The 14697-nt window shown below is 40.3% G+C and overlaps 1 protein-coding gene across 1 annotated transcript in view; it reads right to left on the bottom strand.

Moving 5' to 3' along the window:
• Window positions 1-5186: 5186 nt before the first annotated feature.
• The window catches only part of SH2D4A (SH2 domain containing 4A), an 89734-nt gene continuing 80223 nt past the window's right edge, over window positions 5187-14697 (bottom strand). Inside the window, exons 9-10 of the mRNA XM_004621555.2 lie at window positions 7350-7570; window positions 5187-6879 (exon numbers count right to left, since the gene is read on the bottom strand). Of these exons, the coding sequence (XP_004621612.2) occupies window positions 6787-6879; window positions 7350-7570 (314 nt within the window). The 3' untranslated portion in view covers window positions 5187-6786. The remainder of the gene's footprint in view (window positions 6880-7349; window positions 7571-14697) is intronic.

Here is a 14697-nt window from a genome sequence, read left to right as displayed (position 1 = left end):
AGCCCAGGCTCAAATTTCAGTTCTTCTTGTAATCTGTAGTATCTTAACCTAATCACTCTGTCCTTATACCCCCTCTTCCTTGTTTGGGTGATGACTTACTTTTGTAACGTGATTGTCGTGAAGTTTAAATGCATCCTAGCAGCACTCAGGCTCGTGGCAGTTGTTTGGCTCGTGGCAGGTACTTACATCCAACTATTCTGCTAGTCATTCCTGGAACTTTTATCTGTCAACCAGTAGTGTCTGGCCTTTTTTGAGTGGGCTTTGGCTCATAGTGTGATCAAGGACGATCATACAAGTATATATTGTGTCAAAGGGGGTGATATCACCCCATGGGGGGACTGGAACAGTACAGGTGGGGTAGTGCCCTCAGTGCATTGAGCATGGCTTACTGTTTGTTTCTTAAGGCAGATTTCCAAGAGAACAGTAAGTGACTGGTTTTTGTTGTGGTGTTTTTTTTTTTCTGAAAAGGGGGCAGTAAACCAAATATGTTGGGTATCTCTGGCATACACTCTTATCCTATTTCTGCCATTCTGGTAACAACTTCAGAAGAAAGCCTACCCTCCTCTAGTGTGAACTAGAATAAATCTTTCCTGCCTTACCTTCCATGTGCAGTCACTGGGATGAGTTGACACCCTGGTGGGCAGAGAGACAGAGGATTTTGAAGCAAGAAGCAGAGTATATGTAAATATACATAAGCAGATCTTACACATTGAGCTAGGCAGTTTCTTTCTATTGTGTAAGTGCAGAAAACTAAGATTCAGAATTGGTAACAGACTTACCCAGAGGCCAACCCAGGAGTGGCTGACTACAGGATGAGGCTAGCCCTAAAGTCTTGAAGTGAGGGGAGGAAACCTCAGTTGGGCAGTCAGGAGCTCATGGGAGTGTCTTGGCCACTCCCAAGGCCCATCTGAGAGGGTCTGGTGGGGAGTAAATGATTGCTGAGACAGTTACCCCTAGACTCTGAAGCGCTAGCCTTGGCCTCCCTGCAGTCACCCTGTGTCTCCTTGTGGGGGTTCCTAAGTGAGCTTTCTGCCTAGAGGAGGAAGCAGAGCAGGTGGAAATACTTGCTTTTTGAAAAAATAAGACAATGTTCTGAAACTACCCAGAGAGGGCCTCTTAGGAGGTTGGTGTGTTTATTCCCAACAGCCATGAAAAACGAAGCTTTGTGCCACCCATATTCTGATTAGCTTTGTATCCAAATTCAGAGCTGCTTCTTCTGGCAGACTCCAGTGCTTTGCTGTTCCTGCCAAAGCTATCAGGTCGTTGCCAGTGGGTGGGGGTGGTTTATTTCAACACAAAATGCCTTCTCTCCCTCAGCAAAGGCTCCTTTCAAACTGCATTACTGCCCCTTTTAGCATGTCCCAGGGCCCCTGAGCTGTGTGCCTGATCTTCATTCATCAGATTCCAACACTTCATCCTGAAGCAAGGCGAGCTCATTACCCCAGCAACTTCCTACCTAGTGGGCACAGAGTTTTTATTTATCCCACCAGCAAAACGTGTTTAGAGAAGAACAATAGTAAACACCACCAGCCTATAGGATGTTTCTTTACCATTTGAAAGGTAAAGAAAAATAAAAATTTAACACAATCATGGACAAGTTTGTAACTCATGGCAATTCAATAAAAAAAATTAAAAAAATAAGTAAATAAATAAACAGAAAAACCCTTAAGTTAAAATCAGAGGGATGGTATATTTAACAATTTGTTCTTTCTTCTAGTTCTTAGTCTCAAATGGAGCCATATAAAGACCCTACCTGCTAACATCTCTCCACCAAAATAATCATTTATATGAAAAACAAAGGATTTATTTGGAGACAAAGAACAGTTAAGCGTGTTTTGGGTGAGGGCCATCTGCACATTCCCTAATTTTTGTTCTCATCAATCTCTGAAAGCTCTGCAGAAACATCTCGTCCATTTCACTGAAAGGGGTGTCTGGGGGGAGGCAGGCATGGGGGGTCTGTAGCTTGACCTTCTTCAATCCTGAACTTAGGGGACCTGGGGGGAGCCAGGCACTGAGAGTCTTTAGTTTGCTGATTTAAATCAAAGAATACTGGTGTGGGTCCTCTCTACCCTCTCAGTCTCAGTTTAATAGAGTCCAAATATTCAATACCTATAATGTGGGGCTTTCAGGCTGTAAGGAATGGTGAGCAGGAGAGTAGGGGTGCTGGTTGTGGCTTGAACAGAGTTTCACCATCCAGAGCACACCAAAGGTATCACCATGATACTGGGGATCAACTCATGTCCTGGGAATCTTGACTTGGTGGGAAGTCTTCATGAGGGTACATTCTCTCATATGAAGAAAAGTAGAAACTGACTTATATTATAAGGCTGATGGGACTTAAAGTTTCCCCTTCCCCAGCCCACCCAACTCCTGCCACTGATTTAGCATGACTCCTCCCTGTCACTGATTTAGCATGACTCTCTGATCTATTCAGGAGGCAATGCAGAAATGTATCTTACATTAAAACTCTGGCAAAAGGAATGCACAGAGGCAGAGGCAATGGCTCAGCACCAGACACTCTTGAATCCCCATAACTTATGGTCCCTAAGCCCTTTCTGGTATACCCCTGGAGGCCTCTGAGCACCACTGGGCTGATCCTATTGGTTCCTAGCACTAAAGGGCCAAGCAGCTCCACATCTGTAGGTCCTCACATTGAACTATCCAGCCTAATCCAATCACTTTTATGTGATAAATTTTATATTTGGTCATGGGGTCATTTTGTAAGTTCTTGTCTAAGAATTTATGAATCTGTTGCTAATTGAGACTTCTGTGCTATTGTTTTAATTTGTTGAGTTAGTTGGCTCCGGTGTTCCTATAGGAATTTCAGTATTGAGTAATTAGGAGATATTGTGCAGCCATGTATGGGACCATGAAGTCCAGAGATTTCAGGACCTATGGTCTGGACCGATTTCAGAACCACTCAGGCTAGAACTCTAAGGTCTTCCCAGAGTCAGGGTGGGCTGCCTCCCCCTACCGTCCCATACTTCTGAAGCTCTAGAAGCCACTCCCATCTCCAACAGCTTCCACCATGTCAACTCATTGCCCAGACCATTGATCCTTGCTTTTAAAAGGTATCTTCACCACCCCCACTTCAAATCAGATACTTGAGAAGATGGTCCATCAGAATGCATTAGCCCACTGTTGATCCAAGAAAGGGTGACCTGTGATTGACTGTATGGGATCCACGATTCACTAGGAATAGCCACCATCTGTGGGAACTCTCTATGCCACTTTCCACATCTTTTTCTAAGCCTCGTAACTTTTTTTTAGAAATGAAGCTGAAATTTATAGGCTTAGCATGTATTTAATGTCTTAATATTTCACGCAGCTGGTTAACTATGTAGCTAACATCCCAATCCAAACAGCTATGTTTGGTTATTCTCTACTGTATTAACTATCTTAGTATCACACAATCTCAGTATCACCCTGTATTATTCCCATCATTGGTGTAAGGTTTGAGTTCATTAATATTTTTGGCATCGATTAGCTCTACTGGTGATTCTGAGGAACATACTTCCTTGTGCATGCTACCACAAGTAGGGCAGGGCAGGAGACCAGAACTAGGCTTACAGGGGGTATTCCAGTGCAAATGAAGCAATATATTAGGGGTATAAACTGCTAGCTTGGGGTTATCAAAGTCAGACATTGTACAATGTACTTCCTGTGTTATCTGTTAGTTGTCTGTGACTACCTGGTGATAGCCAGAAAGCTGGAAACAACTAAAGAGGCTTAGAAAGACAACAGCATAAGTATGAGCTTTGCATACAGTCCCAGTGAAACCAAAAAATCAAAGCGCCCGGAACTGGGAAGTAACATGAGGGGAATATCCCAGTCCTAAAACACCTGGGCTGTCAGGTGAGGATGCTGGACAGTTAAGGCAAAAGAAAGAGATGACCAGGGCTGCACTTAACATTTCTGCCTCAGGTTTGATACACTAAGACTGAGTCAAATAATGGAACAAGATTAATAATTAAGGACTCCTCAAGCCATTTAATTCATTATTTATTTCTGAATCTTAGAGCCATCCTACCTCCCTAACAAGTTCAAGTATTATCCAAGACCATTATACCATCATATATGGAATAATTTATTCTTCTGCATTTCAGTAAACATCAGCATGATAGTATAGAACTCCTTCTACCATTAGGTTAACTCAGGTCAGTTCCTGTGCTCTAAATCTTACTGAAGTAGGAGGTCACTGTACCTATATATGGAAATGGGCATAATCATTTCTTCCAAAATGTTTAGGTAGAAAATGATTTGGCAAATAAGAATTTTTTATTTGCCAAATCTTATTTGTTTTCATAATTACTAGTGACCATAAGGTACTTTTCTATTCATTCTAAACCTTAAGGTATCAGAGCAGGATAAAAAACAATCAAAATCACATAGCTACAAATACTGCTTTATTAGAGGTTGAACTGAGGTGCATAAAGGTAAAAAAAAATCTAGTTGAGGTTTCTCAGGTAATGGAAGAAAGAGATGAGAATAGAATGGAATTTTCTTACTTCCATTCAAGTCTGTGCTACCAGACTTGAATTTATAATAGATCTTCCTGCAGAAATCTTTTTATGATGCTGAATCACAGAAACAAAAAGTAATAGATGGGTTAGTTCAGACAATATGGAAAATTTCAAGAAAAATTTAATAATGATCTATGCTTAAAATTTTTTCATTAAAGAACACATACATGAACATACAAGGGCATACACACATATGCACACAGGTACTTATCCTCTTCTCTGGCTACATCTTATACTCATGGAGTGTGTTACACAACCCAACAACCTTGATGCTGAGAAAACTGCTATATTCTCTTTTTCTTATAAAGTATGATGATGTAGGTAAAGAGGACTGAAATACAAGTAAATGACAATTTTCACCCAAGGACAGTAGATACAAGGGCCGGGAGGATTTCTCCATAGCTGGAAGCCTGCTTCAGGAGCAGAGGGGAGACGGCAGATGGAATAGAGAAGGGATCACTAAGAAAATGATGGCTGGAGGGATCAGTCGGGATGGGAGTTGTGTGCCAAAAGTAGTTAATGAACCAAACATGATGACCACTCAGTGTATGTGTTGCAAGCCATAAGAGAGTATGGGGAATATTGTCTGCAATGAAGGCAGGGGGAGGGTGGGAAAGGGGGGGTATACTGGGGATATTGGTGGTAGGGTATGTGCACTGGTGGAGGGATGGGTATTTGATCATTGTGTGATTGTAACCCAAACATGAAAGCTTGTAACTATCTCATGGTTATTCAATAAAATTTTTTAAAATGTAAAGGTCAATTTTTTCCCAGTAGAATATCTGGGAAGTAGTTCCAAGTATCCAATGCTGACCCCGATGCCCCTTATTGGGGCTAACCTGAGAGTCACCAGGGATAGGGGTAAGAATGTAGTGGACATAAGCCACCTGGATGAGCAAAGCTTTCCCCAGGGCTTAAAAAAGCCATGTAGGAGATTACTCTTGTGTCCCCTTTCTATTTATGAAGAAGCATACTATACAGCAACAAATGATATATAACATATATCACATCTGGTAATCATACAAACTTCTATATAAATTTCCAAGATCTTCTGTAACAAATGGCCATCAATGTGGTGGTTCAAGAAAACATAAATTTATTCTCTCTTAATTCTGAAGACTTGGAATTTTAAATCAAGGTGTCAGAAGCAGGGCCATTTTCTTGTAAATTCCAGGATGAATTACTTTTTGCCTCATTCTTTCCAGTTCTGGTGGTTATCAGTGATCTTCAGTGTCCCTGGCTTGCAGCCACATCATTCCAGTCTGCGTGTTTATGGTCTTATTGCCTCTCCACGTGGCATCTGTGTCCAAGTTCCCAAATTTTCTTTAAAGGACACCAGTCATTGAATTTAGGGAGATCATTTGCATCCAGTATGACCTCTCTTAAACTTGATATCTTGATAAAAGGCATTGTTTCCAAATAAGGCCATTATCACAGATATAGGAGGTTAAGACTCAACAAAGTTTTCAGGGACTAAAATTCAGCCCTCACAGATAGCATCCAAATAGCCCACTATTCTCTTGTCTACCAGAACTAAGAAATAGCTCCTCACTGTGCACACATGCCTTCCCTCTGGGTGAATTCTCAGAAGGCTCTGTGTGCCAAGAAGGAGCAGAGTCAGGCAGACAGGAGCTATTTTGATTCTCCAGAATCAGAAAACACACTCACAGAGGTCTGTGCACTTTCCAATAGTTTAGTCATTTTGGACATGCTAAGCCTCTCACACACACTTAAAAACTACCTTTCATTTGCAGTTCCATGTGTTTCCATGTCTCTTGTATCCCAGTTCCAACAAACACAATAAGTGACGTATGTCTGAGGATCATCCCAACCTTTCCCCCACAACTTTCCACAATCAACACAAAACTTCATATAAACTTAACCTTAAGGCCTTTTGAGGTGACACAAATCAGAAATGTGAAGATCATGAAATAGTTCACAAGAGCTACTTAGTTTTTAAGTCCACCTGAATGCCCCAGGGGAATTTCTTCTTTGTTCATTTTGCCTTACAGATATCATTAAGATAGTTGTCCAAATCAAGAATCTTCTTTCTTTTTCTTTTGCAGCACAAAAAGATGAAGTTATTTTTTTCTTAGAACTTAACTCCAGCATTTGTACAGAAAGATTTCCAACATTTTTAACGATACTTCCCAGTATTGGCTTTTCTGAAGCGTGATTTTTGGCTTGACATACAAATGTCTATTTCCACAGTGTTTGATGAGAAGAAGCCCAGTCAGAAGTGTAGAATGATGCAATGGGGCTGTCACTCAAAGAGCTCCAAGTAGTCGGGCGGCTGGGACTGCTGACCACAGGGATACAGAAGGAGCTCCCTCCCCAGCGAGGTGATGGGCTCCTCCTGCAAAACAGAAAGTGTGGGTCAGGCTGGGTGGGCAGGATGTTGAGAGAGCTTAAATAATGTCATGCCCCTCTAGTGAGAGATATTACTCCCTTATACCCATGATTACATGAGGCCTTACTGGTTTATAACAATCTAGAAAAATACTGTTTTCATCAACAAATTTCCATGTTCTCTCTCTCCCTCTGAAACTAGAATTCTAACTTAAGAGTATCCTCACATATATGTGTATAGACTTTTTAGATTTCTCCTGTTTTATCTGCTCCACTGGAATCTCCCTGAATAGTTGAAGAGGAACTTCAGTGACAAAGGAAATGCAATTAAGAATTTTGAATGTCAGGAGAAATTCTTATATCCAATCCCCCCTATTACTTGTCTCAATCTTTTTTCCTCCTAGGAATTGCTATTTATTGTTAGAGCTATTGTGGGATAACAATTCGCAAAGGAAATTAAGTCTATATGTGGTTCACCTTGTGATACTCCACCAAGTCTGCCAGTGTGTTGTGCTGTAGTTGGTCTACGCCCAGGAAGCTGTAGGAGTCTGCAGAGGCATCAATGAGGAAGTGTTTACACCCTTCCTCAGACAAATAGGACAGGGCATATCCTTTGGTCTTTTCACTGACACGGATTAGAAAACTGCCTGGCACGCATGTGCTCAGAAGTTCATTTGCTCTTTTTAGTGTGATAATTCCTGTGGAAAAGTAAGCAGACTTTTCAGAAAATTATTTCCAAAATTCCCCCTTCCCCAGTTAAGTATATCTTAAGTGGATAAACTTTAGTGGAAAACAAGAACATCTTTAAGTATATCTTAAATGGATAAACTTTAGTAAAAATCAAGAACATCTTTAAGTTTATTTTGGTATTCAGAGGAGTGCAGTCAAGATTATTTAAGCAGTATTTGGAAACTTGGCAAGAATGGTTTATATAAACAATAGTGCAAATGAAAGAGTAAATATTTAACCTTTAGAAGAATATATGTCCACATAGATACCCACGGATAACAATACAGAGGTTAGATGGCCCTGACTTTGGTGAGACCCTTGACAGCCACACTGGGAGTCATTAGGAAAGAGACATTAGATGTCTTCCTCAGCCACCTCAGTTTCCCATGACCTAAGAATAAATGATGTTCTAGAACAGTGGTTCTCAGACGCAGCAATGTCTGTAAATATCTGAGAAATAATTTTGTTTCTTATTGTATGGGTATGTAGAGTTCAGGGATGCTGACAGAGAACCCCACAATAAAAATTATCCAACATGAAGTGTCTCTAGAACTGAAGGTGAGAAACGTTAGTATAGGTGTTAATAAGTTAGTCACAGAAAAACCTACCAAGTGTCTCTGGTGTAAGTATAGCTACTTCTAAATGTTCCATATTTATTCTTTTATTTGCATTTATTTATTTAAGGGGGAATTGGTTCACAGTCAAGCTAACTTAACATAGTCCTTAAGTTAAGAATTAGCTTAAGGGCTATTCCTTCTGTATTTAGGAGTAAGCCCTGGCAGCAGTTGGAGGTCCAATTAGTGGCCAGGGATCAAAGTGGGGTCAGTGCCATACAAGGCATGTACCATAAAATCAATATTATCTCTCCCTGCTGCTTCACTCACATTGAAATAAATGTTTCCCAAAGCAGGTAATACCCTGGGGCGGTGCTGAAATAATCCAATGTGACAGGAGTAGCCTCCAGTACAACTTGAGTGGGCACTTTTTATTTGCTTAAAAGTTTGGGATTTATTTTATTACTTTTATTCATTTATATTTAATGATATCCACAAATATTCATGTATATTTAAATGAATAAAAAGATATAAATGTGAACAAACATCTTGTACATATAAATGCATTGTTTATGTCTTCATATGTATTCAAAAGTAAAACTTCATGTATCTGAACATGTCTATTTATAATACAGACTTATAGACTTTACAGAAGAAGAGAGATACAGGAAATGAAGGTGAGAGTATGTGTGTGAGAGTGTATGTATGTGTGTGTGAGAGAGAGTGTGTGTGAGAGAGTGTGTGTGTGTGTGTGTGTATGTGAGAGAGAGAGAGAGAGAGAGAGAACACTCATGAATTCACCCATTAGTCTGAACTCATGAGGTTTAACTCATGTTCTAATATCCTCTTCACATACCTATTGTAGTTCAGACAAACTGATAATGTTATAAAAACTGCAGAAAATGTACAAACACATCTTGGAAATACGGGAAAGTCATTGAGCCCTGTAAAGACAGCATTCTCCTAGAGTGTTTTAATTTTAGCGAAGAGAAACTTTTGACTTCTCCTGTCCCAAAATTAGTTCCCTATTGATACTCATCATCTTTTTAAGAAAAAGAAAAATCAAGGAAGCCTCATGGTGAAAAAGAAATGAGACAGTGCAGTCCTTTAGTCTGAGATTGTTTACAGGATAGCTTTAGCCAGTTGGGTTGGAATTTCAGTGCTAGGTTCTGACCTCTGGGCAGCAGTACTCTCTGGGCCTTGTGGTGCTGGGGGCCTTCTGGGCCACCCTGACAGTTTATAGCCCACGGGGCCACTCCTGGTACTACTTAGGAGCAAGGTGGTGTCAGGAATTGAACTGGGTTCAGCACACACTAACCTCATACAATCTCCTAGACCCATAACCCTACCTCTTTGATAGAAAAGTTATTTAACCTTAATAATAAAACATAAAGTAAAGCATTTACTTAAACAAAGGGCTGGAGAGGTAGTATTATGGGTAGGGTCCTTGCCGTGCATGCTGCTGGGCCTGGGTTCAACCCTTGGCACCCATGTAGTCCCACCAAGCCCCACCAGGGTTGATCCCTGAGTACAGGGACAGGAGTAGGTCCTAAACAACATCAGCTGTGCTATGCACATCGCTAAAAATAAAGTAAAACCATTTTAATTCCCCCATTTTCTACATAAACCATTAATAAAGGGGAGATTGAAAAGATCACCAGCTCTCTCCCAGACAAAATCACACAGCCAACACTTGTTCTGCCGTTTTGGCCCATATGCCCATTCCAGAGGTGCCTTTGAAACTCAAAGTTCCATTTGGGATTAACCAAGTGAGATATGGTTTTAGAGCTGGGGATGCAGACAAAGTCTGGAGCGCCCCACTCACACACAGGAAGTGCTTCTGAAACAAAGGTTGGGGCCTCTTCTCTAGAGTCATTGATGCTGGTGCTTCCACCCACGCCTGACAGTTACTTTCCTGTCTTTCCCAAGTGAGTCTGTCCTAGAAACTTGGTAGAGAGCGCTTGTGGATCCCTGGTGCTGCTGCGCTGTCCACTTTAGAGACTCAAACAGCTTCATCTAACAGGACAAAATGCTACTTAATGCATCTTTTGCCTTTCCTCTCAGCCTCACTGGTGAATTACAGGCAAGAACTGTGTCTGAAACAAGGCAACAAGTGAGCACCTACACAGAGCTGCATGTGAGCAAAGTTAAAAATGAATTTGATGATGAAATTTGGGATCTATTTACCACTGACATTGAAAATTCCCCTTCAAAATTGAAGGTGTGTTAAACCAGTAGTGAAGGAGAACAACATCCTGGAAAAATTTTCTTTTCACTTACTGAGAAGCTAACTCAAGAATTCCAGATTCACCAACAGATGGGGCAGATGCTATAATTTATAACATCTGAATGTTACCTAGTGGATTTAAAGTCCTAAAATGAATGTTATTTTTGAAAGGAATACCAAATCAGTATTAAGGTCAAATTCTTCCTAAAATTAATATCAGCTCATTTCGTATCTGTACATGAAACTACACGAGAGCCTCTCACAGCCCAGGGCTCTTTCTATCTCCAGGACACCAGGGCACAATGAAAGAGGCTCCTTAACAACATAGCACTGACAGAGACTTATGCTATGAGAGACTAGGCTTAGTTCATGTTGCTTTACAACAGAATTATTTTTCCTGGAGTACATCCTCTCTGGGGCTGGAGTGATAGCACAGAGGTAGGGCGTTTGCCTTTCACGCGGCCGACCCGTGTTCGATTCCTCCGTCCCTCTCGGAGAGCCCAGCAAGCTACAGAGAGTATCGAGCCTACACGGCAGAACCTGGCAAGCTACCCGTGGCGTATTGTATATGCCCAAAACAGTAACAATAAGTCTCACGATGAGAGACATTACTGGTGCCCGCTCAAACAAATCGATGAGCAACGAGATGACAGTGACAGTGACAGTGACATCCTCTCTGGGTGCCTCTGGCAATGCAGCTCATGAACAATGTATCTTGATTATACCAAGAGCAGTGGTATGTTCTTGTAGGCCTGGCTGCAATCACTGTTTTTGAATGTAAAACCAAAATCCACAGTCAGATATTAATGACTATGGGCCCGTGCTTACTACTACTTATAGAACTTAAGATGCCTGATTTGCCCCATTCATGACTGAAAATTTATGACTGAAAATTAAGATCTTTCCAGTCTCTTAAAGGACCAGGACACCTCCTTCTGAATATCTCTCTTCCTCCATGTACAAACACTAATATCTGAAGTCACAAGGATCTCTATGCTTATATAAAAGGGGGGAGACGCAATATAAAACTTATTTTTATGTCACTAATTTTTGAAATAAATAACCACCTCTAGAGAAGTGCTGTTTGAGCAATTTTCTATGATTATGGCTGGCCATCTGTTCAGATGGCTGGATGAATGGGTGGATGGAAATAATAAATGTCCATTAGCTAAATGTGGCTATTAAGTATCTGAAATGTGGCTAGTGTGATTTAATTTTTAATAGTATTTCATTCAAATAAGTTTTGATATGAAGACTCACATATGGCTAGAGGTTTCCACTGTGAACAGCACAACTCGAAACCTCTCTGTAGTGAAGATTTAGTGTTCCTTAGTATGCCAGGAGAAATTGTGTGTATGTTACATAAACGGTAAACAAATTCCAAAAGACCTTAGATAACTAAGAAACCCACTCAGGCCCCTGATTAGAAATACAAGTTGAAATTCAAGACAGCCAGACTCAACCCAAATGGCCAAGAACTGAAAACTGGTTAAGAAACTAGGGTACATCTAAGGAATGGAATACTATGCAGCTGTTAGGAAAAAGTGAAATGTGCTTATAAATGGATGTACATGGAGAGTATCATGCTGAGTGAAATGAGTCAGAAAGAGAGGAACAGATAAAGAATGACTGCATTCATTTATGGATATAAAAAATAATAGTATGAGACTAGTATCCAAGGCTAGGAAAAACAGGATCCATGGTGGGGGATGCGATGGGGGTGATGCTGGGATACTGGGATCACTGGTGGAGGTGAATGGGCACTGGTGGAGGGATGGGTAAACGATCACTGTAAGAGTGAAATGCAAACACAAAAGTTCATAAGTTTGTACCTCTACATCACAGTGATTCTCTAATAAAAAATTTTTTAAAAAAAACAGGGTCCAGGAGGACTGGTCGAGTTGATTTGTGATTTGTGACAGGTGTATGGATTGACAAAGGGCAGTTTAATAGAAAAGGGACCGGTATGACAATGATAACTTTGGACAAGAACTGAGTGTTTTGAAAATAGGTAAAGGAATATACATGATAACCTTTCGTAATCTCATTTAATTACCTTAACGACTAACACATATTAGCTAGGGCTTATGAGGTGTTACATATATTTCTAATACTTTACTCATTAAACTTTTCAAATTGCCTTGGAAAATGCCCATTATCTGTATCATACAGATAGATGAGAGACATAAATATAAATAAATCTAAAGTCACATAGCTGGTACCTAAGAAACTGAGAGATTGAGCCTCGAGAGCCCAATCTCTGTCCTACAAGACCAGCATATCCTGTCATAGGAAAATTGTTTCCAAAGTCCAAATTGTTTTCCAATTTGGCAGTATAAATTTAGTAAAGATAGCAAGTGATGGTGAAAAAGAAAGTTCTAAGACTTGAACACGGCCAGGGTGAATCTGGTGGTTTCCAGAACTTCAGAACCTGTGAAGCTCTGCATCCTCAGGCCCTCGCGTGGAACCACCTGGTCTCATTGCCGTATGGCCAGGAGTAGCTCCAAGGACTCCTGATCACTGATTCTGAGGACCCCAAATAAAGCAGAAAACAAAACATAAGAAAGTCTGGAATTTAGCAGGTGGTGCAAAGAGCTATAGCACATATTTTGCATGTGGGGGTTCTGGGTTTAATCCCTAACATCGCATAGTCCCTTGGGCACCACTGGGAGTGACCCCCAAATACTGCATCAGAAGTAGTTCCTGAAAAATGCTGGGTGTGGTCAACAACAACAACAAAAATCGGAGAGGAAATTTGCTGAATTTTAAAAACTTCTCTAAATAGCAGGATCCCACTTTTCTATTATAAAAAAAATACAAAGTAGGCTCCCAAAGTAGAGTCACTTTCTTTTGTCCCCTGCTCTTGGAGACCCCTCTAGGACCCAGCAATAAAATAATGAGAAATTATAAGACGAGAGCCCTGGGACTCTGTAGCAGGAAGGATGGTCCCAGGTGCAAGACCATGCTGCCCCATGGTTGGTATGAGAATGAGTACTTGAGCACATCAGTGGCAAAAACTCAAGAAAGGTCTATTGAGTTAATGGATTGTCCTTAAAATTAATGGAAAATCAAACTAACATTTTGCAGTAAATTGAATGCATTGAATAATTTATGAGAAAAGTCAGGGTTTTCAGAAAACAGCAGAGCATTTTCTGCAGAAAAGCTAGCTCATCTCTAGTATAAGTGTGCGTAGCTTTAACCTCACTTATATTTCTTCTTCAGTTACTTTAGAAATCTGAATTTATTCTAGACAGTCAAATAGGAAAAGTATAGACTAATCAGATGAAGTGCCTTAGTGTGATTGTGGCATGGAAGCCTTCACATTAAAATATGTGGTGGGGGATCTTCCTTTTTATTAAAACCCTCATACTGGTCCCTATCAAAGAGAAGGCAGCTATCATTGAGTAACAGACTTCCAGACACACAAATAAGAAATTTGTACTTAGTGAAAATAGAAATGGGACATCTTATTGTGACTGGTAGGCACAATTTTGATAGCTCCATGATTAAGAAATATCTACCCTGCAGTAAAATCAGTGAAGAACAGATGATCTCTTAAGGGCCAGATTCCAAGAATCTTTAAGATTTCCGCCTCAGAGAAACATAGGAAGAGTCTGTCAAGTCACACACCACAGTCCTGGATGAGCGGAAGGAGGGAGGAGAGAGACACAGGACTCCATCTGGGCAATTAGTTGTCTCTGAGGAGCTACTCTTCCTAGGCTAACTGTTTCCACAAAATGGATAGGCTTTACTCCCTCATAGAAAATTAAAAATGAAAGAAATATGTTAAAAAGTAAAACAATAAAAAAAGTTGAACTATGAACTACATTAGAATCTCACAGATGTTAAAGGGATTTGTTGATAAGGTAGTTTAAATTACATGGTATGGAAACAAGAGCCTCTGGGAGGAAGGTTAAATTATATGCTATGACAGCAAGACACCATCAAGAAACGAATCAGGATTAAAATATTTTGTCAGCACTTTATATTCAGATTTGAGTAAGGGAACATTAATCAATTAATAATTACTGATGTAATAAAGGAAATATATTAATTCTCCAACAAAAACAATTAGAAATTTATAAATAATAAGTTTATTTATATTTATATTTCTTTTTCCTACCTCCAAACTCCTAGTCCTTGCCAATTTCTAAGCTCCTACACATTACCTTATATTTAACAGAAGTAAGAAATCTTAATGGATAGACCTTTACTTGTTTTAGTTTGGGGGCCATACCTAATGATGATCAGGGTTACTCCTGGTTCTGAGCTCAGGGTTCACTCCTGGTGGGCTTTGGGGACCACACACAGAGTC

Source organism: Sorex araneus, chromosome 1 (assembly GCF_027595985.1).
Source record: "Sorex araneus isolate mSorAra2 chromosome 1, mSorAra2.pri, whole genome shotgun sequence".
Taxonomy (NCBI): Eukaryota; Metazoa; Chordata; class Mammalia; order Eulipotyphla; family Soricidae; genus Sorex; species Sorex araneus.
The sequence above is the reverse complement of the archived record's forward strand: the minus strand, read 5'-3'. Positions and strand labels throughout refer to the sequence as shown.